Here is a 26,519-nt window from a genome sequence, read left to right on the forward strand (position 1 = left end):
ACAGGATCTGTTCGCCTGTTCAGTATGTGGGAGGGATCTCTGCTGACTGACCGGCAGGATGGACGGACAGCCAGACAGATGGATGGATAGGAGCACACCTGGATCACACATGGACACAAGTGTCAGACATGATTGACAGGTAAGAACACTTTGTGTGTTTTATGGTATTTTAATACTTTTTACAGTCCTGACATAATTATGACAGAATTATATATAAGTGTGTTGTCACACTATTTATTCGCAGAATTTCCAAATGTAATTTTGGTTTGCCTCCATGTTGATGTTATAATGCAAAATGTCCTTAAAAATAGTTTAATTGCTTATGTTTTGTAACTTTTGAAGGGTCTTGTATTTGTGTTGATTTGATTTGAATTGTTACCTATTTTAATGCTGTTTGTCTTGCCCTTTACTAAAATGCCAACCTGTTTTTTGGGAACACTGTTGTAAACTGCCAATATGAAATTAATAGATCTTTTGTTAACTATTAGTAAACTGTTTGTGAATAATTGTATTAGTTCATGTATTTATTCACATTTGTAAATACATATTTTATATTTAAACATTATAATAAGATGACTTTAATTCTATGTAAATAATGAACAACACAACTTTTAGATTGCTCCATGTATATAACAATATTAACATATTAGTATGTAGCAACATCTCTAAGCGTCATACGCAGATCTAACCTGATACAGTGTTGATGTGTTTTAACAGAATTGTGTGTGTGGTTTCAGATCTTCTTTAATCCTGTCATGTCCCAGATGAGAGACTGCAGGAATGATTCTCATTGTTTTCACAGGTCAGTCTCTCACTCATATCGACACAGTCTGTTATTCACTGTTTCTCGACCTGTTAACGACCTGTTTGAATACTTGGAAAGTGTGGATGGATGGAAAAACAAACATAGCTACATACAGTCATGTCAGATCAGTGATTGGCTCTATTGAAAGACTAAGATAACTCAATAAGAAGTTGTGGGCATGTTTAAAGTGGCAATCTGGGAATCAAACAACGACAAAGCACACACCCCTCCACTTTCTTGGTAAACAGCTGATGGATGGGGCTGGAGAAATATAACCACTCCCAAATTCATACGGGGCTGTAGATTTTATTATTATTATTTATTTATTTCACCTTTATTTAACCAGGTAGGCGAGTTGAGAACAAGTTCTCATTTACAACTGTGACTTGGGCCAAGTTACAGCAAAGCAGTGTGACACAACACAGTTACACACGGAATAAACAAACGTACAGTCAATAACACAATAGAAAAATCTATATACAGTGTGTGCAAATGTAGTAAGATTAGGGAGGCAAGGCAATAAATAGGCCATAGGGGCAAATAATTACAATGTAATAATTAAACACTGGAGTGATTGATGTGCAGAAGATGAATGTGCAAGTAGAGATACTGAGGTGCAAAGGACCAAAAAAAACAATACAAGTCTGCAGCTTCAGTGATTTTTTGCAATTCGTTCCAGTCATTGGCAGAAGAGAACTGGAAGGAAAGGCGGCCAAAGGAGGAGTTGGCTTTAGGGATGACCAGTTAAATATACCTGCTGGAGCACGTGCTACGGGTGGGTGCTGCTATGGTGACCAGTGAGCTGAGATAAGGCGGGGCATTACCTAGCAAAGACTTATAGATGGCCTGGAGCCAGTGGGCTTGGCGACGAATATGAAACGAGGGCCAGCCAACGAGAGCATACAGGTCGCAGTGGTGGGTAGTATATGGGGCTTTGGTGACAAAATGGATGGCTCTGTGATAGACTACATCCAATTTGCTGAGTAGAGTGTTGGAAGCTATTTTGTAAATGACATCACCGAAGTCAAGGATCGATAGGATAGTCAGTTTTACGAGGCTATGTTTGGCAGCATGAGTGAAGGATGCTTTGTTGCAAAATAGGAAGCCGATTCTAGATTTAATTTTGGATTGGAGACGCTTAATGTGAGTCTGGAAGGAGAGTTTACAGTCTAACCAGACACCTAGGTATTTGTAGTTGTCCACATATTCTAAGTCAGAACCGTGCCGAGTGCGATCGGTTGAAGAGCATGCATTTTGTTTTACTTGCATTTAAGAGCAGTTGGAGGCCACAAAAGGAGTGTTGTATGGCATTGAAGCTCATCAGAAGGTTTGTTATCACAGTGTCCAAAGAAGGGCCAGAAGTATACAGAATGGTGTCGTCTGCATAGAGGTGGATCAGAGAATCACCAGCAGCAAGAGCGACATCACTGATGCATACAGAGAAAAGAGTCGGCCCGAGAATTGAACCCTGTGGCACCCCCATAGAGACTGCCAGAGGTCCGGACAACAGGCCATCCGACTTGACACACTGAACACTATCTGAGAAGTAGTTGGTGAACCAGGCATTTGAGAAACCAAGGCTGTTGCAATGGAGTGAAAACCAACTTATATTTTAGGTTGTGATGGAGTAAGAATGTTGAACTAAGCTCATGAGGCATTTATAAGTAATGTTCTTCAAGATATCATTCATTTTAAAGCCCAAAAATGTATGTATCAATCCCAGATCGCCCCCTCCTTAAGAGTCCATTGACGCACATCAATCAATTAACATAATATAAAAATCCCCATCAAAATCCATCTGTTTAAACTATAGACATCTGTTTTTTTTGGTATGGGCTACATCTCAATATACTGCATCCATCTATATCACCCTTCCGGATCTGTGGTGGATACAGCCCATACAAAAAAAACATCTGCTGTAGAAAGTGGCGGAGCTACAGAGCTGTTGGTCAGAGCAGGAGACATCCCAAAAATCGGTCTTCTCACGAAAAAAAAAAAAAACGGTTTGGCCTCCAAAAAGAAAATGACCACTCCATGGAAAGTTTTAATCTATGACCCCCACAAGACTTCTCTGAAGGTAACCTGTTTTAAAAGATGTACAGAATTCGTTTTGTGCCATTAAAAAAAAGGGATTAAATATGTGTCACAAAAAAATATGTATTTCCAGATTTAAAAAAAATATATATCCTAGGGATAGGACAGACACTTTAAAAACGTATTCCTTATTATTCAATTTTTGACTCTCTGCATTGCCATTTATGAATGTGTAATTTGAATCGTTTCAGTAAACTATATTAGTAAAGGCCAAATTCTATATTTTTTATGATACCTACAGGGGTCTTAAAATTAAAAATCAAATAGCTAAATGAGCCAGGGTATCCATGGAGGTTTGGAGGTTTTGGAGGTTTTAATGGGCACGGAAAAGAGGCTAGAAAAGCCTATGGTGACATGTCAGTAACACAGCCAGGCACAGCTTTAGGAATGAGTCATAAAATGGTAGGTTATACATGCTCTGGAGTTTCTTTTCATTTTACATTGTAAACATTGTGTGGTTGAGCATATGAATCCAAAAACCAATGTTCTCACACAAGGTTTCACACTTCTTATTGAAATGCCTACTGATGATGCTCATGCGCTGAACGTTTTCTCTTGAATCACATTACATTAATCTAATAGATATACAACAGACTAACATTAGATGCCGATTCTATTTCCAGTCCACTAATTCCAGTCCATCTATTTCCAGTCCACTAATTCCAGTCCATCTATTTCCAGTCCACTATTTCCAGTCCACTATTTCCAGTCCACTATTTCCAGTCCACTATTATTAGATGCCTATTCTATTTCCAGTCCACTAATTCCAGTCCATCTATTTCCAGTCCACTATTTCCAGTCCACTATTTCCAGTCCACTATTATTAGATGCCTATTCTATTTCCAGTCCATTAATCCAAACAAGCCTTTGTTAATCCAAACATGCCCCCCAAACCCCCACAAAAACCCTGGATACTGGGTTTGATTGAACAGTGGCCCTTAATCTGGAAAGATTTTATTGATTGATCAAATTCAAATCTGCCGTTAAACTCCCAGCAGTCTTACTGTAGCTGGATGAGAGGTTAAAATCCCAGTCCTATTGTTGTTGTATTAACTCATCCCTAATCTGAGTTGCTCTGTCTTAATCACATCATTATTTGACTTGACTGCGGTCTGGTTTGGCATGATGCTAGAACCCTGAGAACAGGCCTAGCTGTCAGGCCACTGTGCAGCGTGACTCCCTTATCAAATCATCACTATATCCACCCTGTGCCCTGGTACACATTTACTCACAACACCACTTTAATCTGGGCAGAGGGAACATTGCAGATCATATCCCCTCCACAACGTGATTCTAATATATACTGTAGTGGGGATTTTCACTTGTCGATAATTATAATGATTATTGTAATTATGATCGCTGGGGCCTTAGTAAGCAGATGCCAACTTCTTTCTGAGCTTTAGGAGCAACCTAGTCCTAGTCTTCCTTCAGTAAAAGTATCTCTAATAAAAAGCTGATGTTTATAACCACTGTATATACCTATGCACTACCTATGCACTACCTATTTATTAGAATCCCCCCTCAAAATACTCATACTTGGTGAGATGAATGTAAGCAAAAGGTGAAGTTTGACATACAGTATGTATCTGTTAATCAGTGATATGGTTTGTTTTGCAACATCTGCGTTGTGTAACATAAGGTTAGGGTTACTGAATGAAAGTCGTAATCCTAAAACTTTCAAATCAGGTCTGGTGAAATCCCCTCTCATCTGCACTGCAGTATTAACCAATCCTTCTCTGCCATCCATCTGTCTGATTCAGCTAAATTCATTTTGAGACATTTTGGGCAATTTATCATTTTGAGAAAAAGATCTTTGTTAATATAAACAAACCTCTGCTTTCTCTTACCTTCCCCTCTATCTCCATCACTCCTCCATGTGTATCTCTCCTCTTTTCTCCTATTTCTTCCTCTCTCTCTTATCCTCTTATCCTCCCTCTAGTCTCTCTCCTGTGCCTGTTTCCCCAGGCTGTGCTGGCTCTGTGGGCGTGCGCACGCTCCTGCCCAGCCTCTTGCACGTGCACGCTGGAGAAGAGCTGCAGTGTGTTGTGTGACCGCTCTGGCCTACCCGACCTGCCCCGGGAGTTCCCTTGTGAAGCGTCCTCCATCAACCTGGACAAGAACAGCCTTAAGTTCCTGTCTGAGAGGGCCTTTGGTACCCTACCGTCCCTCAGGTCCCTGTCCCTGGACCACAACAACATCTCCTTCATCACCCCTGGGGCCTTCAAGGTCAGCAGCAGTGGTGTAAAGTGCTTAAGTAAAAATACTTGAAAGTACTACTTAAGTATTTTTGGGGGGTATCTGTACTTTACTTTAATAATTATATTTTGACAACTTTTACTTTTACTTCACAACATTCCTAAAGAAAATAATGTACTTTTTACTCCATATATTTTCCCTGACAACCAAAAGTACTCATTCCATTTTGAATGCTTAGCAGGACACGAAAATGGTCTAATTCACACAATTATCAAGAGAACATCCCTGGTCATCCCTACTGCCTCTGATCTAGCGGACTCACTAAACACATGCTTCGTTTGTAAAGGATGTCTGAGTGTTGGAGTGTGTCCCTGGCTATCCGTAAAAACAAAAACAAATGATGCTGGTTTACTTAACATAAGGAATTTCAAATAATTTATACGTTAAGTTTATTTTTGATACTGAAGTATATTTTAGCAATTACAACCAAATACTTTCAGACTTTTACTCAAGTAGTATTTTACTGGGTGACTTTCTCTTTTACTTGAGTCATTTTCTATTATAGTATCTTTACTTTTACTCAAGTATGAAAATTGGGTACTTTTTCCACCACTAGTCAGCAGCAACATCTTGACTGTTGTATTCCCAAAAATGTAATAAAAACTGCACTTGTCCTTTTCTCCTAGCACTTTGCCCGTAACTATTTTATTGAGGGAAAATGTACTTACTATGACTGTGATATGTAGTTGGCTCGCATAGCTATCTTAAAGAGAGTTTTCTAAAGAATAAGAGAGTCAGCTAAATTAGTAAAATGTCAATGGTAGGTGGAAATGTTTGGTTACAGGTCAGATACAAAGAAACAACATCGGTGACATACTGTACATGTACTATACACACACACACCTAACAAACACACAATCAAATAGAGATCCATTACAATCAAGATTACAAATAGTCTTTTTGCTTGAGATGATGTCCTTTTCCTCTCCTGATATACTGAGCATTTGCTTGCTAAATTTTTTTCAGTATTATTGATCATGTTTTGACTTCTCTTACTGCTGTACGTGAACAGTTTGGAGTGTATAGAATATATGATGAATATACTACTAACACATGTATTATTATGATCATTCTCTAGGGTCTGCCCAACCTAGTGGAACTGAAGATGGCCCACAACGAGTACATCCGTTACCTCCACACCCGCACCTTCACTGGGCTCAAACGCCTGGTCCGACTGGACGTGGCCGACTGTAACCTCTTCAACATGCCCGACCGGATCTTTCTAGAAAACTATGCTCTGAAGGAACTGTTCTGCTTCCAGAACAACTTCCGAAGGATTCCCGGAGCGTTCCGCGGGATGGAGAACCTGACCCACGTCTACCTGGAGCGGAACAAGATCGAGGCAGTGGCATATAACTCTCTCCTAGGCCTGGGGAACCTCAGGTAGGTAGCAAGCTGTAACTCTCTCCTAGGCCTGGGGAACCTCAGGTAGGTAGCAAGCTGTAACTCTCTCCTAGGCCTGGGGAACCTCAGGTAGGTAGCAAGCTGTAACTCTCTCCTAGGCCTGGGGAACCTCAGGTAGGTAGCAAGCTGTAACTCTCTCCTAGGCCTGGGGAACCTCAGGTAGGTAGCAAGCTGTAACTCTCTCCTAGGCCTGGGGAACCTCAGGTAGGTAGCAAGCTGTAACTCTCTCCTAGGCCTGGGGAACCTCAGGTAGGTAGCAAGCTGTAACTCTCTCCTAGGCCTGGGGAACCTCAGGTAGGTAGCAAGCTGTAACTCTCTCCTAGGCCTGGGGAACCTCAGGTAGGTAGCAAGCTGTAACTCTCTCCTAGGCCTGGGGAACCTCAGGTAGGTAGCAAGCTGTAACTCTCTCCTAGGCCTGGGGAACCTCAGGTAGGTAGCAAGCTGTAACTCTCTCCTAGGCCTGGGAACCTCAGGTTAGCAAGCTGTAACTCTCTCCTAGGCCTGGGGAACCTCAGGTAGGTAGCAAGCTGTAACTCTTCCTAGGCCTGGGGAACCTCAGGTTAGCAAGCTGTAACTCTCTCCTAGGCCTGGGGAACCTCAGGTCGGTAGCAAGCTGTAACTCTCTCCTAGGCCTGGGGAACCTCAGGTAGGTAGCAAGCTGTAACTCTCTCCTAGGCCTGGTGAACCTCAGGTAGGTAGCAAGCTGTAACTCTCTCCTAGGCCTGGGGAACTACTAGACTGACGTTTTTACGATAATGTCAAAACATTATAACTGGCATTATCTTATTGGCGCAGGAGAAGAAGGCTGACGTTTTTTACGTGTCCCCAACCGATTGTTTTTTATTTGTTTGTTTATTTGCTTTGTTTGTAACTTATTTTTTAAACTTATTTTGTGCATAATGTTGACGCTACTGTATTGTTATTTTACTGCTGCTCTTTAATTACGCTTTATATCTTATTCTTATCCGGATTTCTTAAAACTGCATTGTTGGTTAGGGGCTCATAAGTAAGCATTTCACTGTAAAGTCTACTACACCTGTTGTATTCAGCATTTCACTATAAGATCTACACCTGTTGTATTCGGCGCATGTGACTAATACAATTTGATTTGATTTGATTTTTTGACAAACTTCTTGGTGAGCAGAGAACATTGAGCCAACATTTATTTCTCGCTTTGTCTGGATAATTCATTATCCTGTTCTTTTTAGATGTGCATAATCACACTTCTCATTTCCCAAAACCCGTCAGGTACCTGAACCTCCAGGAGAACCGCATCAACGTGATCCACGACCAGTCCTTTCAGGACCTCATGCGCCTGGAGAACTTCTACCTCAACGACAACCTGCTGTCTGAGCTGCCTCGGGTGGCCTTCAAGGGCCTTAGCCGCCTCAAGATGCTCAACCTGGGGGGCAACCAGTTCACCAACATCTCCAAGACCTGGTTCAGCGACCTGGTGGAGCTGGAGGTCCTCTACCTGGACCGCAACCGCCTGGTCTATATCGAGGAGGGGTCCTTTGAGAACCTGACCAGTCTGATCACCCTCCACCTCAACAGCAACAACCTTAGTTCCCTGCCCTTCCCTGTCTTCCAGCCTGTCTACTTCATCGGACGCCTCTACCTCTTCAGGAACCCCTGGGAATGTGACTGCTCTCTAGAGTATCTTAAGGAGTGGATGGAGAGTTATAAGTTGGTCCGGGACATCCCCTGCGCCTCCCCGTCCTCCGTGGTCGGCCTGGATCTGAGCGAGGTAGTCTTCGCCAGGGTGAATGGGTCATGCCTGGATCCGGGGGAGCTGAACCTGACCACAATGTCTTCGGAGATCCTCTCGACCACAGAGAACCGTTTCAACAGCCTGATCTCCAAGCTGCTCCAGCAGGAGCTCAGGGAAGAGGTGGGGAATGGGACGGAGAGCCTGAGGAACGGGACTCTGCTGGACCCCGCAGAGGGACTCAGCGCTGGGATCAAAGGGGCAGACGTCAGCCAACCACTGGTCTCATTGTTGGTGATGTGGTGTGTCTTCTGGATGACAATTGGCCAATCTGATGTGGATTTCCTGTTTGGGCATGTGACTGGGAACTGAGAGATGGAAGAATGTATTTCGTAAAATTGGGTGATTTCTTCCCCCATTGACAGGAAAGCTGTTTAGAATGAAGGACGCTACAGACAAGTCAATCTTGTTTCAGTATCTGACTGTCCAATGAAGTCTTGTGGAGTATGTGAGTTTCCTGCTGATGAAAACTCACATTTGTTTGTTGTTCATCCTTTCGAAATGAAAGGAATCAGTAATACAACAGGTTCAGCTCACATGGATACAGGCTGAACTGAGAGGGTGGCTCATGTAAAACACTGAACTGCTTGATATTTGACAGCACAGATTTTGTCTTGTACTATGCAGAATGTCCATGAAACCATGGATTATTGCAATGGTTTAGATTTCAATACCTTCCTCGTGTTACATAACATTCTTTAATGAATGATAGCATTCATATTATATAATATTTAATGATAGCATTCATATGATATGATATTTAAAACACGAATGTGTTCCCTGTAACATTAATGAACATGATTCTAATTCATGTAAATGTGTAAAAGTTGACAGGTCAAGTCCTCAGCGCCTTTATATTCTCCACAGATATTTTCTCATTCTTCTTGTTTTAATCATTCAACTCAGTAAATGTAGAATGTGCAGCTTTTCATAAATGCATTAATCTTCTTACAGCGCGCTCCTCTTTGCCTTGTAAGCCTCTGTCTAGTCTAGCACAATGTAATGGAGGGAGTTTATCATTACGTTTTGCCTCTTATGTGGACCTGATTTCCCTTATGTATATACAGCATGTTGTTCAGTCAATAGGAAACATGATCAAAAAGACAGAATGAACTGCATTCTTTGGGATGATCGACTGTACTGTGTTGACTGTCACATGACAATGTATCAATGGACTATCAAAGCACTCCCTTTTTGCATTAGATTTGTACTATTGATGACGCAGCATACATTTCATACACAGTCTCTGTGCACAGTAAATATGCAATTTTGCATATGGGTGTGCATATTAACACCTATCTTTCTGTTTAAATAGGTACAACTATCCATGATTTGATATGTATAGAAACACATGTTTCCTATGAACACAATGTTTGCTAAATACCGCTTGCCAAACCAGTGATTTAGTTAAATGGTGTTCGTTGGCATAATATAATAATATTAATAATTAATATTGACCTTACTCCTTCACAGAGCGATGTCTACTAAACTCTTAACACACAACCTTACTCCTACACATGATTTAGGGCTTAGATTCAATCTGTTTCGAGGAAGAGCCTTGTTATAGCACACTGAAAGGGTAAAGGTCATTATCCGATTGAGCCGACATATACAGGGCACATTGTCTTTTAATTTCAATCACCCTATAGCGCCGATCTTTCATGCTACGGATCTAATCTAGGTCTCAGATTTACGTCCAACAGTTTGAACTCTGACCCTGATCTGATAAGGATGTCCTTTTAGCCGAGTGGAAATGTCAACCCACCCGGTGGTGAATCTGCTGTTAATGTGAGATGAGGTCTATATGGGCGACAAACTCCCGGGATGGGCTGGACGCTGCAAGGCCATGGAGTCATATTAGATTTACTGTATTATTACCATGTATTATATAATTCATTCATGTATTTATTTAATGTTATTTTGTGTTAGTGTTATTTTTTAAATTATAAACTGCTGAGATTATATTTCTCCATTTTTGTATTTGGACTGAACCACTAGGGAACTCGATGAGGAGGGTGATGGTGTGGTCTGACCGTGATCATGATAATGAGCTAGGTGGAGTTTTCTCCATTTTACTTGCAACCGTCCAGCTCTTTCTGATCTAACCCTAAGGGGTCTTCAAAAAAGGTTTAGGGGTTAGAGGTTAACTGGGAGTGAACGTGTGATAGAGATGAACTGGGCTTAAAGTAGAATGGTTAGACGCTGCTTGTGAACCTGAATAAACATCATGTTCTGTGTGAGTGTGTGTGTGTGTGTGTGTGTGTGTGTGTGTGTGTGTGTGTGTGTGTGTGTGTGTGTGTGTGTGTGTGTGTGTGTGTGTGTGTGTGTGTGTGTGTGTGTGTGTGTGTGTGTGTGTGTGTGTGTGTGTGTGTGTGTGAGAGAGAGAGAGAGAGAGAGAGAGAGAGACACAGGCGCAGGTTACATTTTCAACACAAAAGGAAATATATATATATATTTAAATCATACTGAAGAACTTTATCACTGTAGAGTATTTTACACTGGGGCCGTCATACATATATCATCATCAGTCATATTTCATACAGAGTTATTCATATACACAAACTGCCTACTGTTCCTTTGCAAAGCCTTCACCTTGCAAAATGCAGTGTCTACACATCCTTTTTGATCCAGAATACAAATCAGGGTTAATCTATCGTTGATTAAACTGAATTAAAACATTAGTACTCTCAGACAACACATTTCTGAAATGGCAAAACAGGAATCAGTTGTAATTTGACCCCCTCCTCTTAATTTTTCTTATACAACAAATCAGGACAATTTTATTTTTAACAAACACATCGATCTCGCTACCATGGTCGATTTGGAAAAATCTGTTGTTTTAGAAATGTCGTCTGAAATGCCAAGGGATGTGCATAGGCTTCAAGGTTATTGTTGATGGTTATTTCCTGTTCCCCTTGCTTCCATTGGTCAAGTGGAGTCTTCCAGACGCGTGGAATGTTGGTGGAATGTTGGTTTTCAGTAGAGAGCTCTTTTTTTTTTACAGCAGGACACTGGGAACACTGATGGACTGACCTTGACGGACAGATGGCGTGTAGCTTGCGAATGTCCAACATGCACGAGACCTCATTCAAATCTCTAAAACATTTCTGGATTTGTTTAGAAGAGACAGTATCTTGTGGAGGTGTGAGTGTGTGTCTGCAGGGGAGAGGGGTGATAACATGTATAGTCAAAATGAAGCAAGATGAAACTGAACTACAATACGTGAATAATGATAGAGTGAGCTTAGAGAAAGTTCCGAATAAAGGCTAATACATAGAGCTGAGGGATTAGCGCTTTTCTAGGTCGGGTCGGTTTTGGTTTGAATCTTTAAAAATAATCACAGTTTTCGATTTTGGTTTGAATGATTATTATTTGATTTGAAATGCATTCTGAAATAATTACCTTTTTTCTTCTTCATTTGAATGGAAATTCCAAAGCCAAAAATTGTGAACATTCTTATTGCGAAAACATTCCAAATATTCCATTGTCTCGGTCAGGGTCCACATTGAGTAGACATAGGAAATTACTCTGAAGTAATACAATATTTCAGTTGTGTAATATTACTTGGTTTTTATTTGATGACGTTGTTACTTTCCATTCCTCAAAGTAATCTTATCGCTGTTCAGGGCCGTAGCAGTCAGCCAGATAACGTTTTCTCTGTTCTCCTCATATCGTTCTGTCTTTAGTCATCCTATTTAGCTAGGCTAGCTGTACAGCTGTCTGACCAAATCATTTTACTAGTTCTTCAAATAATATTTGCTTAATGAAAGCTACAACTCCCTTCAGCCAAGTGGCCCACATAGTTCTTGAGTTGATTTATTTTGTGAATTATGTGATTTCTCTCTAGAGAAACAGTGCATTTGGGCTCACACAAAAAAATGAACTAAAATGGAATTCAAGTTATTGAACCTACATCACCCAAAATGAATCTCTCAGCACTACTAATAAAGGAGAGGAGTAAAGGATCAATACAGAGGTGTTTGAGAGCCAGATAAACGGAGGCTGGAGTGTTTGTGTGGTTTTCTTCAGTCTGTCCAGCGAGAGAGAAAGAGAATATGCAGGAAAAGAGCTGCAACGCAGAGACAGCTGACACATCGATCACACCGACAGCATCTCTGCGCAAAATGATACACAGCGTCATCTGGATATGTGTGCAACAAAAAGTTCAACATTCACCTTCTGCTACCATTTCTGTCAAGCCGTCTAGCATGCACACGTTCAATATATCCAATGTATTTTACCACACAGAACGCATTACAACTGCCTCTGAAAAACAACGCTGCAAGGCAAACGCAGCGTACCATTTGGAAATTAATGTACTTCTGGTGTACGGAAATGCAATGACACTGTGGGTGTAATCGAGGAGAAAAAACCTCAACATCCATGAAGGATGGGGTAATGGGGCCACAGCCAGTAACAGGATGCAGAAGGCTGCAGTGCACTACAAGGGGAGGAGATACAGTACTGTCTCTTTAAAACAAACTTCTACAAAAATGTTGCCTCATAGCTAATACAGACATGACTATATCTATTTGTTTATACAACACTACGGCTAGGTAGTCTGTAAGGGCAGAATCTCATCGGCTGCTGCAGGTCATAATGCAGTAGATGGAGGATTTCAATTGACTGCTGAAGGTCATGTGCAGTACACAGAGGTTTCTGATTGGTTGAGGTGCTTTTCTTTTCCTGAAGGAATGATGTGAGTTTTTCATAGAGAATAATAGAGGCCTCAAGTGACCAAAAGGTCCTATTAGCATGGGCAGCTAAGGGTTTCCACCATGCTTCGGTCCTTTTAAAGTAGTCAAAGTAGTCAGCTGGGTGGAGATTCCTATGGGTTGTTTCTTCAATGGTGCTGCCCATGCTGTCACAGATGTGATAATGGCACAGCTATAAAGAGGAGTCCTCTTTCTCTATGGAGTTTTCGCAGAGATGCATTGCTGAGGAGGGGAGAAGGGGAGGGGGAGCTAAAGAGAAGTCATTGGGGAGGGGAGGGGAGAGGTGTTGTCCATAAAGGTCCAGTAGGACAGAGAGGGGAGGGGGAGAAAGCAGAGGAGAGGACGAGAGGAGAGGAGGAGAGGAGGAGAAAGCAGAGGAGAGGAGAGGAGGGCTTTGTGTTTTTTCCTCAGTAGACCCAGGACACAGGGATCCACTGTGCGTTGGTACAGACCAGGTCTATAGCCTCCTCTAGGTGTCTGATGGTCTCATCTATCTCGTTGTTGATTATTGTCTGGTCAAAGTAATGGGCATAGGTCTTCTGGAGAATTTCTGACTCCTTCTGAAGATGCTGCAATGATTCGTCCTACAGAGAGAGAAAAAGAGGGGGGGAGGAGCGAGGGAACGAGAGAGAGAGAGAGAGACATAATAAGACACAGACAGAGATGTGATGCCAATAAAGCAGTTTTAAATGAAACTGACAGAGAAAGAGTGAGTGTGTAGAGTGGATGAGTAGGGATTCAGGACAGTGCTTCTGTAGGCCTGGCCCTGGTGTCCTCAGTGAGAGGAGACTGGAGGAGAGAATTGAGCTGGTTTACTGAGGTAATACTACCACACAATAGACCACTACTGACTATGGCCAGCGTTTTCTCTACTCATACTTACTGGCAGCCTCCTGCACCACCTGGGGAGCTGAGAGCCAGTCAACCGAACGCAAGAGAAACGGAAAAATAGAAGCTCACAAAGACTGCATGCAAAATGAACCAGTGAAGAAAGCGATGAGAGAAGAAAAAGAAAATGTCGGAGTGCAGAAAAAAAGAAGAGTGCCAAGAGAGTCATGATACCCAGAAAACCTAGAGGTCAAACAGGTAAAGGGTTCCAGTTGTTTTTCCACCTTTAATTTCTCCCATAGGGGATTTTATAAACACTTCAAATAAAGGGCCGTGTTTAGTGTAGGCTTACCCTGTTGTGACATTTTGATAACCGTGTAAATCTCTTTAGGTCAAGGGGACTTTTATTAAATATATATATGCCTGTATTTATCCCCCAAAAACATGGCTATCGTAAAGAACTACAAATGCCATAATGATCTGGACGAAACTGCCGAATCGAGGCAAAGGTAAAAATATCTGGATTAACTATCTAATGTTAACTAAACATAGTAATGAATAAATAGGCTACATTTCTTTAAATGGACAATTCTGTGAACTGTCTTGTGCAAGTTTTAAATGGACACAATACCTGTTAGCAAAGGTATCAGCTAGAGATGACATGCAGGAGCCTGCAGGGATTTACAGTTTTGCATGATGTCTACTTTGATGCAAATTAGCATTTTCAAATCTGAGAGTAAATAGAGCTGAATATATTGATAAAAGTCACCTTGTCTGAGAGAGATTGACATGGTTATCAAAACGTCACACCAGAGTAAATCTACACAAAACACAGCCCTTATATTAAGTGTTTCTAAAATCCCCTATGCGAAAAATGAATGGTGGGAAAATGATTGGAACCGTTTCCCTGTTTGAGCGCAAGGTTTTATAGGTATTATGACACCTCCACTGTGTGGCTCTATAGCTGCAGTGTCCCCAGTTTATAGCTGCAGTGTCCCCAGTTTATAGCTGCAGTGTCCCCAGTTTATCGCTGCAGTGTCCCCAGTTTATAGCTGCAGTGTCCCCAGTTTATAGCTGCAGTGTCCCCAGTTTATAGCTGCAGTGTCCCCAGTTGACTGTGTGTGTGTGTGTGCGTGTGTGTGTGTGTGTGTGTGTGTGTTACCTCATTGATGCCAGGGGTAATGGTTGGTGCAGCAATGAAAACAACGTAAGGAGCGAACTCCGCTGTCCGCAGGACCTTCAGGGCCTAATGGAGAATTGGTTACAGGTCAGCTGGGCTGTTTGTATGTGACAAGACCTGCCTGAGAAGACCCTCGGCTTTCACAAGCACACATGACAAAACACCTAGATTATGTGGAACATTTTGTTCACACTGTAGAGATAGAGGACTCCAGTGCCCAGAAGCCCATTTAGTATGGCCAGTACCATTGAGGACGTTCATCATTTTGAAGTAGTCAACTAGGTGGGACTTCCTATGGGTTAAGGAAGGATCACATAATCCATCCAGGTCATCAGGAAGGATCAGCCAATGAATTACACTGGTGAGACAACATCCCATAACTGAAGGTGGCAGTGAATTGCCAACCTTGGATTTACACCTGTTCAAACAACACACTCGGTTTGTTAACCAACTCATAGAAGTAGTAGAAGAAGAAAATAGACTACTTCAAAATGGAGAAGACCTCAATTGCGCTGCCCATACTGTCATGTTTTGTCTTATATTGTCTTGTCATTATGCTTTCCCTTCTGTTCGTTTCCCCCTGCTGGTCTTATTAGGTTCGTTCCCTTTTTCTATCCCTCTCTCTCTCCCTCCCTCTCTCTCCTCTCTCTATCGTTCCGTTCCTGCTCCCAGCTGTTCCTCATTCTCCTACTCACTCATTTATTCTTTTCACACCTGTTCCCTATCTTGTCCTCTGATTAGAGTCCCTATTTCTCCCCTTGTTTTCCGTTTCTGTCCTGTCGGATCCTTGTTTGATGTTCGCTGTGCTGTGTCATTGTCTCGCCCTGTTGTGTCTTGTCACCTTCAGATGCTGCGTGCGAGCAGGTGCCTTAGTCTGCTACGGTCGGTGCCTTCCCGAGGCAACCTACAGTTAATGGTCGAGTCTCCAGTCTGTCCTCGTCACTACGAGTGGATTTAAGTTTTTTATGTTTTGTTTTCTGCTCTGATTGTCCAGGAGTATTGCTTTTATCCTTTACTGGAATAAAGACTCTGTTTTCGCCAAGTCGCTTTTGGGTCCTCATTCACCTGCATAACAGAAGGATCCGACCAAGAATGGACCCAGCGACTATGGATTCTCTCTACTCTACTCTCGAGTTCCAGGGAGCGATGCTCGGCAGACACGAGCAGGAATTGTCTGCTGCTCGGCATGCCGTTGAGACCCTGGCCGCTCAGGTCTCCGACCTCTCAGGACAGTATCAGAGTCTTCGTCTCGTGCCACCAGCTACTTCCGGGTCTTCCGAGTCTCCGGAACCTAGGGTTAATAACCCACCATGTTATTCTGGGCAGCCCACTGAGTGCCGCTCCTTTCTCACCCAGTGTGATATAGTGTTCTCTCTCCAACCCAACACATACTCAAGAGAGAGAGCTCGGATTGCCTACGTCATATCACTCCTTACTGGTCGGGCTCGGCAGTGGGGCACAGCTATCTGGGAGGCAAGCGCTGAGTGTACTAACGATTATCTGAACTTTAAAGAGGAGATGATAAGGGTTTTTGATCGTTCTGTTTTTGGGAAAGAAGCTTCCTGGTCCCTGTCTTCCCTATGTCAAGGTAATCGATCCATAACGGATTACTCTATAGAATTTCGCACTCTTGCTGCCTCCAGTAACTGGAACGAGCAGGCGTTGCTCGCTCGTTTTCTGGAGGGACTCCACGCTAAGGTTAAGGATGAGATTCTCTCTCGGGAGGTTCCATCCAGCGTGGATTCTCTGATTGAACTCGCTATTCGCATTGAACGACGGGTAGATCTTCGTCACCGAGCTCATAGAAGAGAGCTCGCGTTAACTGTGTCCCCCCTCTCTCCGACACTACCATCTTTCCCCACTGACTCAGGTGTTGAGCCCATGCAGCTGGGGGGTATTCGCATTTCGACTAAGGAGAGGGAACGGAGAATCACCAACCGCCTCTGTCTCTATTGCGGTTCCGCTGGTCATTTTGTCATTTCATGTCCAGTTAAAGGCCAGAGCTCATCAGTAAGCGGAGGGCGACTGATAAGCGCTACTAGACGGTCCTCTCCGTCAAGTACCTGTACTACCTTACCGGTCCATCTACGCTGGACCGGATCGGCAGCTTCCTGCAGTGCATTAATAGACTCTGGGGCTGAGGGCTGTTTTATGGACGAAGCCTGGGCTCGGGAACATGACATTCCTCTCAGACAGTTAGGGGAGCCCACGGTCATGTTCGCCTTGGATGGTAGTCCTCTCCCCAGTATATTATGTGAAACACTACCTTTAACCCTCACTGTATCTGGTAACCATAGTGAGACCATTTCTTTTTTGATTTTTTGTTCACCTTTTACACCTGTTGTTTTGGGTCATCCCTGGCTAGTGTGTCATAATCCTTCTTTTGATTGGTCTAGTAATTCTATCCTTTCCTGGAACGTTTCTTGTCATGTGAAGTGTTTAATGTCTGCTATTCCTCCCGTTTCTTCTGCTCACTCTTCACAGGAGGAACCTGGTGATTTGACAGGAGTGCCGGAGGAATATCATGGTCTGCGCACGGTCTTCAGTCGGTCCAGAACCAACTCCCTTCCTCCTCACCGGTCGTATGATTGTTGTTCTAATCTCCTCAAGAAGCGTTTTGCATCCGCTCCTATCCTTGTTGCACCTGACGTCACTAAACAGTTTATTGTCGAGGTTGACGCGTCGGGGGTGGGCGTGGGAGCCATTCTGTCCCAGCGCTCCGATACTGACGATGGGGTCCACCCTTGCGCATACTTTTCTCATCGCCTGTCACCGTCGGAACGTAACTATGATGTGGCTAACTGCGAACTGCTCGCCATCCGTTTAGCCCTAGGCAAATGGCGACAGTGGTTGGAGGGGGCGACCGTTCCTTTTGTCGTTTGGACTGACCAAAGGAACCTTGAGTACATCCGTTCTGCCAAACGACTGAATGCGCGTCATGCTCGTTGGGCGTTGTTTTTCGCTCGTTTCGAGTTCGTTATTTCTTATTGCCCGGGAACTAAGAACACCAAGCCTCATGCTTTATCCCGTCTCTTTAGTTCTTCTGTGGCTTCTACCGATCCCGAGGGGATCCTTCCTGTTGGGCGTGTTGTCGGGTTGACTGTCTGGGGAATTGAGAGACAGGTTAAGCAAGCACTCACTCACACTCCGTCGCCGCGCGCTTGTCCTAGTAACCTTCTTTTCGTTCCTGTCTCTACTCGTCTGGCTGTTCTTCAGTGGGCGCACTCTGCCAAGTTAGCTGGCCACCCCGGCGTTCGGGGTACGCTTGCTTCTATTCGCCAGCGGTTTTGGTGGCCTACTCAGGAGCGTGACACGCGCCGTTTCGTGGCTGCTTGTTCGGACTGCGCGCAGAATAAGTCTGGTAATTTTTTTTCTGCTTCTGCTCCTGGTCTTGCTGGGTCTCAGTCTGTTCCCTGCCACCGCATCTCTCCTGGTCTTGTTCCTGCCCTTGCTGTGTCTCAGTCTGTCCCTAGTTGTTACTCTCCTGGCCTGTTTGGTCCTGTTTGCTCTAAAGCTTTCAGTTCTCTACCCGTGTCTCATTTTTTTTTTAGAGTAGTACCCTAGTTTCCCTTTTTATCGTTTTCCGTTACGGTCCTGAGGAGAGGAGTTGGGTTCTTTCTCGGGACGTGCTGGACCGTTTGTGATCTATGATTTCCTCCGTTGCCGCCAGTGTTCCTACTCGAGTGCGCCAGGAGGCGCTCGGTGAGTGGGGGGGTACTGTCATGTTTTGTCTTATATTGTCTTGTCATTATGCTTTCCCTTCTGTTCGTTTCCCCCTGCTGGTCTTATTAGGTTCGTTCCCTTTTTCTATCCCTCTCTCTCCCCCTCCCTCTCTCTCCTCTCTCTATCGTTCTGTTCCTGCTCCCAGCTGTTCCTCATTCTCCTACTCACTCATTTAGTCTTTTCACACCTGTTCCCTATCTTGTCCTCTGATTAGAGTCCCTATTTCTCCCCTTGTTTTCCGTTTCTGTCCTGTCGGATCCTTGTTTGATGTTCGCTGTGCTGTGTCATTGTCTCGCCCTGTTGTGTCTTGTCACCTTCAGATGCTGCGTGCGAGCAGGTGCCTTAGTCTGCTACGGTCGGTGCCTTCCCGAGGCAACCTACAGTTAATGGTCGAGTCTCCAGTCTGTCCTCGTCACTACGAGTGGATTTAAGTTTTTTATGTTTTGTTTTCTGCTCTGATTGTCCAGGAGTATTGCTTTTATCCTTTACTGGAATAAAGACTCTGTTTTCGCCAAGTCGCTTTTGGGTCCTCATTCACCTGCATAACACATTCTCTCACAGACGCCATAATGAAACAGATACAAGGATGTGTCCTCTAACTATCTCTATGGTTCACGCAAACACACACACACCCCATAAAGATATACACACACACACACACACACACACACACACACACACACACACACACACACACACACACACACACACACACACACACACACACACACACACACACACACACACACACACACACACACACACACACACACACACCTGTGGCTCTACGTCCAGTATGGAGATGAGTCCCTGCTCGTGGATCTGGCGGAGGGTCTCTAGCCGCGTGCCGTACATGGCGTCCTCGTGACTACCGTACTCCAGGTAGTCATTGTTACTGATGTCCTGCATCATCTGGTCATGTGACACAAAGTAGTAGTTCTTCCCGTTTTCCTCGTCCTTCTTAGGAAGTCTGGTTGTATCTGGGGGAGGGAGGGTGTAAGGGTGAGATGAAAGAGAGGAGGAGGAGGTCGGGAGGGGGTTAAGTAAGAATGATAACCACAACGGATGGTCAAAGTGAGTGAGTGAATCAGTCAGTGTGTAGTATGTTTATGTTAAGATGGCGCCGGAGAGGACGATGTTTTACATGCTCCTAACCAACTGTGCTATGTTGTTTAAAATGGTAAAATCATATGTTTCACCGATTCGTGGCTGAACAACGCGGATACGGATAATATAGAGATGGCGGGACTTTCCATGCACTGGCAGAAGAGAGAAGAAGCTACGTCTGGTAAGACGAGGGGTGGGTGTGTGTGTCTTTTTGTCAATAACAGCTGGTGCGCGATGCCTAATATTAAAGAAATCTCTAGGTTTTGTTCACCTGAGGTAGAGTACCTTATGATAAGCTGTAGACCACACTATCTACCAAGAGAGTTCTCATCTATATTATTCGTAGCCGTCTATTTACCACCACAGACTTCTGCTGGCACTAAGACCGCACTCAAACAACTCTATAAGGCCATAAGCAAATAAGAAAATGCTCATCCAGAAGCGGCGCTCCTAGTGGCTGGGGACTTTAATGCAGGGAAACTTAGACCACCTTTACTCCACACACAGAGATGCATACAAAACTCTCCCCCGCCCTCCATTTGGCAAATCTGACCACAATTCTATCCTCCTGATTCCTGCTTACAAGCAATAATTAAAGCAGGAAGTATCAGTGACACACTCAATATGGAAGTGGTCAGATGATGTGAATGCTACGCTACAGGACTGTTTTTCTAGCACAGACTGGACTATGTTCCGGGTATTCATTCAATGGCATTGCGGAGTATACCGCCTCAGTCATCGGCTTCATCAATAAGCGCATCAACGACGTTGTCAGGCAACATCCGCATTGAGCTAAAGACTAGAGCAACCGATTTCAAGGAGCGGAACACCAATCCGGACACTTAGTAGAAATCCTGCTATGCCCCCAAAATAACCATCAAAAAAGCAAATCACCAATACAGGATTAAGATTGAATCCTACTACACCGGCTCTGATGCTCATTGGATGTGTCAGGGCTTGAAAACTATTACGGACTACAAAGGGAAGACGCGAGCTGCCCAGTGACGCGAGCCTACCAGACGAGCTAAATACCTTTTATGCTCGCTTTGAGGCAAGCAACACTGAAGCATGCACGAGAGCACCAGCTGTTCTGGATGACTGTGTGATAACGGTCTCGGTAGCCGATGTGAGAAAGACCTTTAAACAGGTCAACATCCACAAAGCCGCGGGGCCAGACAGATTACCAGGACGTGTACTCAAAGCATGAAAGGCTGGTCATGGCTCACATCAACAACATCCTCCCGGATACCCTAGACCCACTCCAATGCGCACACCGCCCCAACAGATCCACAGATGACGCAATCTCAATCGCACTGCACACCGCCCTTTCACACCTGGACAAAAGGAACACCTATGTGAGAATGATGTTCATTGATTACAGGTCAGCGTTCAACACCATAGTGCCCACGAAGCTCATCACTAAGATAAGGACCCTGGGACTAAATAGCTCCCTCTGCAACTGGATGCTGGACTTCCTAACGGGCTGCCCCCAGGTGGTAAGGGTTGGCAACAACACATCTGCAACACTGATTCTCAACACTGGGGCCTCTCAGGGGTGTGTATTTAGACCCATCCTGTACTCCCTGTTCACCCACGAATGCGTGGCCAAACACGGCTCCAACACCATCATTAAGTTTGGTGACGACACAACAGTGGTAGGCCTGATCACCGACAATGATGAGGCAGCCTATAGGGAGGAGGGCAGAGAACTGGCAGTGTGGTGCCAGGACAACAACCTCTCCCTCAATGTGAGCAAAACAAAGGAGCTCCTCGTGGACTGCAGGAAAAGGCGGGTTGAACAGTTCCCCATTAACATCGACGGGGCTGTAGTGGAGCGGATCGAAAGTTTCAAGTTCCTTGGTGTCCACATCACCAACAGACTATCATCATCCAAACACACCAAGACATTCGTGAAGAGGGAACGACAAAACCTGGTCCCCCTCAGATCCTCAAAAGGTTTTACAGCAGCATTCTGACCGGTTGCATCACCGCCTGGTATGGCAACTGCTCGGCAGCTGACCGTAAGGTGCTACAGAAGGTAGTGCGTACAGCCCAGTACATCACCGGGGCCAAGCTTCCTGCCATCCAGGACCTATATAATAGGCTGTGTCAGTGGAAAGTCCATAAAATTGTCAGAGACTCCAGTCACCCAAGTCATAGGCTGTTTTCTCTGCTACCGCATGGCAAGTGGCACCAGAGCACCAAGTCTAGGACCAAAAGGCTCCTTAACAGCTTCTACCCCAAAACCAACAGACTGCTGAACAATTAATCAAATGGCCACCTGACGATTTACATTGACACGCCCCCCTCCATTTGTTTTGTACACTGCTGCTACTCGCTGTTTACTATCTATGCATAGTCACTTCACCCCTAATTACATGTACACATTACCTCAACTAACCTGTACCTCCACACACTGACTTGGTACCAGTACCCCCTGTATAAAGCCTCGTTATTGTTATTTTGTTGTTTTACTTTTATATTATTTGTAACTTTAGTTTATTTGGTAAATATTTTCTTAACTCTTCTTGAACTGCACTATTGGTAAAGGGTTTGTAAGTAAGAACTTCTCTGTTAAGGTCTAAACTTGTTGTATTCGGCACATGTAACAAATCAATTTAGATTTGAATTGATGTATTGTCTGTGAAATGGGGTATGTGAATCTGTGTGTGTGTGTGTGTCTTACGTGGGATTGGGTAGGCAAATCTGTCGGGGTGTTTTGTGATTAGTGTATTCTTGATGTGTCTTCTGCCCACTCCATGGGCCCCTGTAGAAGAGAGAGCCCTCAGTCAGAACTGAGAACACCACCTAGTACCCTTAGCCAATACAGCATTATCCTTTATAATGACAGATGATATTTCTACTTACCTAACAAGACCAGTGTTTTCCTCTTGAACGCAGGCAGTTTCACTACCTCTTCATACGTGACAAGATCTAATTGGTCGAATACTGGAGAAAGGGAGGCAAGGGAAGAGAGAGGGAAAGTGAGACACTATGAAAGAGAGGTAAAGACGGACACCCAGAGAAGGGTATCTTACATGGGGACAACACATGACCCTAACATTAAGGTGAGAGAATGCCTGGGACAGTTAGTTGGGCATGGAGACAATGAACATAGCCTGGGGACTTGAGTGTTTCAACATACAACAACACTAAGACTGAGAAGGACAAGGTGGATGAAACAGAAACAGACAAGCACCCAGGCTAGCCATGAGATGAAGAGGTAGACATTTTGTCTGTGACAATTAGTGACAGTTATTGACAATTAGTGACAGTTATTGACAATTAGTGACAGTCGGGAGATAATTCACAATTAGGGAATGATCTATGATGTTACAAGGAGAGATAGAGCTTGATCTTCTCCCTTGGAGTCTTATAAGTACAATGCCCTGTATGTCCTTAAACGTGACATCATTAAGTCAAATAGCTAAATCAGAGGAGTGATTTATTATAACCCAGTCTAAAGCCCTAATCCAATGAGATGAAGAAGAGAGATTTGTGTAAGACTGTTCACACATGACGGGACAACAATGGAGAATATTGTGTTTTCCTTCTGGTCCGATGTGACGATCATGACATTCTGTCACCTGGTTATTGTCATTATAGACACCGCCGGTCTCAGGATAATTGACCATTAATTAACATAAACCAGATTAGCGTCTCCAGGCCTCCATGCATACAAGTCTATAATGTGCACCTGTGGAACATCTACATTTAAAAAGTGATACCACAATGTATGTGTTTTACGTTTGTATTTATTGATATATAAAACGATGGATGGATCGAAGAGCTGAATGAGAGAACACAGGACGCGACACTCCTGGGTGTCTGTACAGCATACAGAAAAGAGCATATGTTCTTACCCAGCATACATTACACCTCTACTGAACCTAACAGCTGTGTCTGACAGGGGAAATACAACACTCAGTACGCCATGTACAGTACTCTGTCTGGAATAGAAGCTCTCTCTCTCTCTCTCGGCTCTGTTCTCTCATTGGCTGGCATGTGTCCTTGAACTTGTGCCGACCTTTAACCTTATGTGTCCCATTCTGAGAATGACGCTCAGGGATATCAAATGGGGAATCTTTCCCTGAGGAATATATGTATAATGTTAAAATTCAACTAACTACATCTGAAACACACAACACCAAAATAAACTAAATACATGGGCGAGGAGGAAAACCAAAAACACACACATGCAAATACACAGACAAACTGCAAAGCTACGTTCTATCTGTTTTGTGCTGGATCTCTGTTGCTCTGAGCAGGTGCAACAGGAACAAAATGGAAACGTTGGGAGTAGTGCTGAGCAATTAGTGCTTTTTTGAGGTCAGTTCGTTTTCGGTTTGATTGTTCAAAAATAATCCCGATTTTCAATTTCGGTTTCGATTTTTTGGGGTTGGATGCTGTAACAACACAGTAAACAATTAATACAAGTCCCATGATGGTAGTGACTGTCCATTACTGTCTAGGATTTATTAACCATCATTTATTCACATTACTTTAACTCAGTATTTCAGTTGTTGTGTATATTACATAAACTATATTGAATGTTGGCCTGTTGGAAACTACAACTCCCTACTACAGTGCACAGTTCAGGCTGAATCTGATTTAACTCTAGAGAAACTGTGCAATGTGTTGACTGAGCTCACAAAAAAAACGAACAAAATGCAATTCAAATAATTGAACCGACGTCACACAATTTCAGTAAATCGCTCAGCACTGGTTAGGAGTGACAGCTGGTCAACTGAAAGGTTCATAATAACGCAAATAAAAAAATGATGAGAGGCAGAATGAGACAGACTGAGAGACAGAGACATAGATACAGAGACATAGAGAGAGAGACAAAGAGAGAGAGAGAGAGAGAGAGAGAGAGAGAGAGAGAGAGAGAGAGAGAGAGAGAGAGAGAGAGAGAGAGAGAGAGAGAGAGAGAGAGAGAGAGAGAGAGATAGAAAGAGTAGGAGAGAGAGAGAGAGAGAGAGAGAGAGACAAAAGAGGCGTTAGCTAGCCAACTGTCACTGGTTGTTACTTACATGCAGAGAGGCCGTTTGGAGGGGGACAGCATGAGAGATGGACAGGGGTTCAGTTACACAACAATATAGAAGTTACCATAGATACAGCAATACAACAATACAACTCTGAAGCAGCAAAGCTCTGATGCACTGCTTTATATTACTAACCAAACGGAGTAGGATGAAGTTGCTGCCAGACACTGATCTAAGGCCAGTTTTTGTATTTTAAGATCAGGATTTGGGCAGGGTATACTGACCTGACCTTAGATAATCTATGTGTCTAAAGGGCAACTTCTACACAGAGCGTCACACTCTGGCCTCTTGAGGAGGGAACGTAGGAATGATTAATCTTTATAGAGTTAAAATGGGACCTAATCATAGGCCTCATACTGTGAACATGCTGCCAGCTATCCCCTACATCACCTCTCATTCTCTCACATGCTGCCAGCTATCCCCTACATCACCTCTCATTCTCTCACACGCTGCCAGCTATCCCCTACATCACCTCTCATTCTCTCACACGCTGCCAGCTATCCCCTACATCACCTCTCATTCTCTCACATGCTGCTAGCTATCCCCTACATCACCTCTCATTCTCTCACACGCTGCTAGCTATCCCCTACATCACCTCTCATTCTCTCACACGCTGCTAGCTATCCCCTACATCACCTCTCATTCTCTCACACGCTGCTAGCTATCCCCTACATCACCTCTCATTCTCTCACACGCTGCCAGCTATCCCCTACATCACCTCTCATTCTCTCACATGCTGCTAGCTATCCCCTACATCACCTCTCATTCTCTCACATGCTGCCAGCTATCCCCTACATCACCTCTCATTCTCTCACATGCTGCCAGCTATCCCCTACATCACCTCTCATTCTCTCACATGCTGCTAGCTATCCCCTACATCACCTCTCATTCTCTCACACGCTGCTAGCTATCCCCTACATCACCTCTCATTCTCTCACACGCTGCTAGCTATCCCCTACATCACCTCTCATTCTCTCACATGCTGCTAGCTATCCCCTACATCACCTCTCATTCTCTCACACGCTGCTAGCTATCCCCTACATCACCTCTCATTCTCTCACACGCTGCTAGCTATCCCCTACATCACCTCTCATTCTCTCACATGCTGCTAGCTATCCCCTACATCACCTCTCATTCTCTCACATGCTGCCAGCTATCCCCTACATCACCTCTCATTCTCTCACATGCTGCTAGCTATCCCCTACATCACCTCTCATTCTCTCACATGCTGCCAGCTATCCCCTACATCACCTCTCATTCTCTCACATGCTGCTAGCTATCCCCTACATCACCTCTCATTCTCTCACATGCTGCTAGCTATCCCCTACATCACCTCTCATTCTCTCACACGCTGCTAGCTATCCCCTACATCACCTCTCATTCTCTCACATGCTGCTAGCTATCCCCTACATCACCTCTCATTCTCTCACATGCTGCTAGCTATCCCCTACATCACCTCTCATTCTCTCACATGCGCCAGCTATCCCCTACATCACCTCTCATTCTCTCACATGCTGCTAGCTATCCCCTACATCACCTCTCATTCTCTCACATGCTGCCAGCTATCCCCTACATCACCTCTCATTCTCTCACA

General features: G+C 44.0%; 2 protein-coding genes across 16 annotated transcripts in view; one reads left to right on the forward strand and one right to left on the reverse strand.

Moving 5' to 3' along the window:
* Positions 1–9,278, forward strand: nyx (nyctalopin). Its single transcript, XM_046361183.1, has 5 exons — positions 1–139; positions 738–802; positions 4,839–5,125; positions 6,234–6,538; positions 7,808–9,278. The coding sequence occupies exons 2-5, from the start codon at positions 781–783 to the stop codon at positions 8,637–8,639; spliced, it is 1,446 nt and encodes a 481-aa protein (XP_046217139.1). The 5' UTR covers positions 1–139; positions 738–780; the 3' UTR covers positions 8,640–9,278.
* Positions 9,279–10,745: 1,467 nt separating this feature from the next.
* Positions 10,746–26,519, reverse strand: part of LOC124044226 (peripheral plasma membrane protein CASK-like) — a 253,203-nt gene continuing 237,429 nt past the window's right edge. For 11 of the 15 annotated variants that reach the window (XM_046363802.1, XM_046363803.1, XM_046363805.1 and 8 more), the window contains 5 exons: positions 22,749–22,829; positions 22,567–22,647; positions 19,551–19,753; positions 15,033–15,116; positions 10,746–13,626 (listed from right to left, as the gene is read on the reverse strand). In XM_046363802.1, coding sequence (XP_046219758.1) covers positions 13,450–13,626; positions 15,033–15,116; positions 19,551–19,753; positions 22,567–22,647; positions 22,749–22,829 — 626 coding nt within the window. In that variant the 3' untranslated portion in view covers positions 10,746–13,449. The remainder of the gene's footprint in view (positions 13,627–15,032; positions 15,117–19,550; positions 19,754–22,566; positions 22,648–22,748; positions 22,830–26,519) is intronic. The other 4 variants (XM_046363804.1, XM_046363817.1, XM_046363813.1 and 1 more) reach the window with 1 other exon arrangement.

Source organism: Oncorhynchus gorbuscha, linkage group LG09 (assembly GCF_021184085.1).
Source record: "Oncorhynchus gorbuscha isolate QuinsamMale2020 ecotype Even-year linkage group LG09, OgorEven_v1.0, whole genome shotgun sequence".
In the NCBI taxonomy this organism is placed as follows: Eukaryota; Metazoa; Chordata; class Actinopteri; order Salmoniformes; family Salmonidae; genus Oncorhynchus; species Oncorhynchus gorbuscha.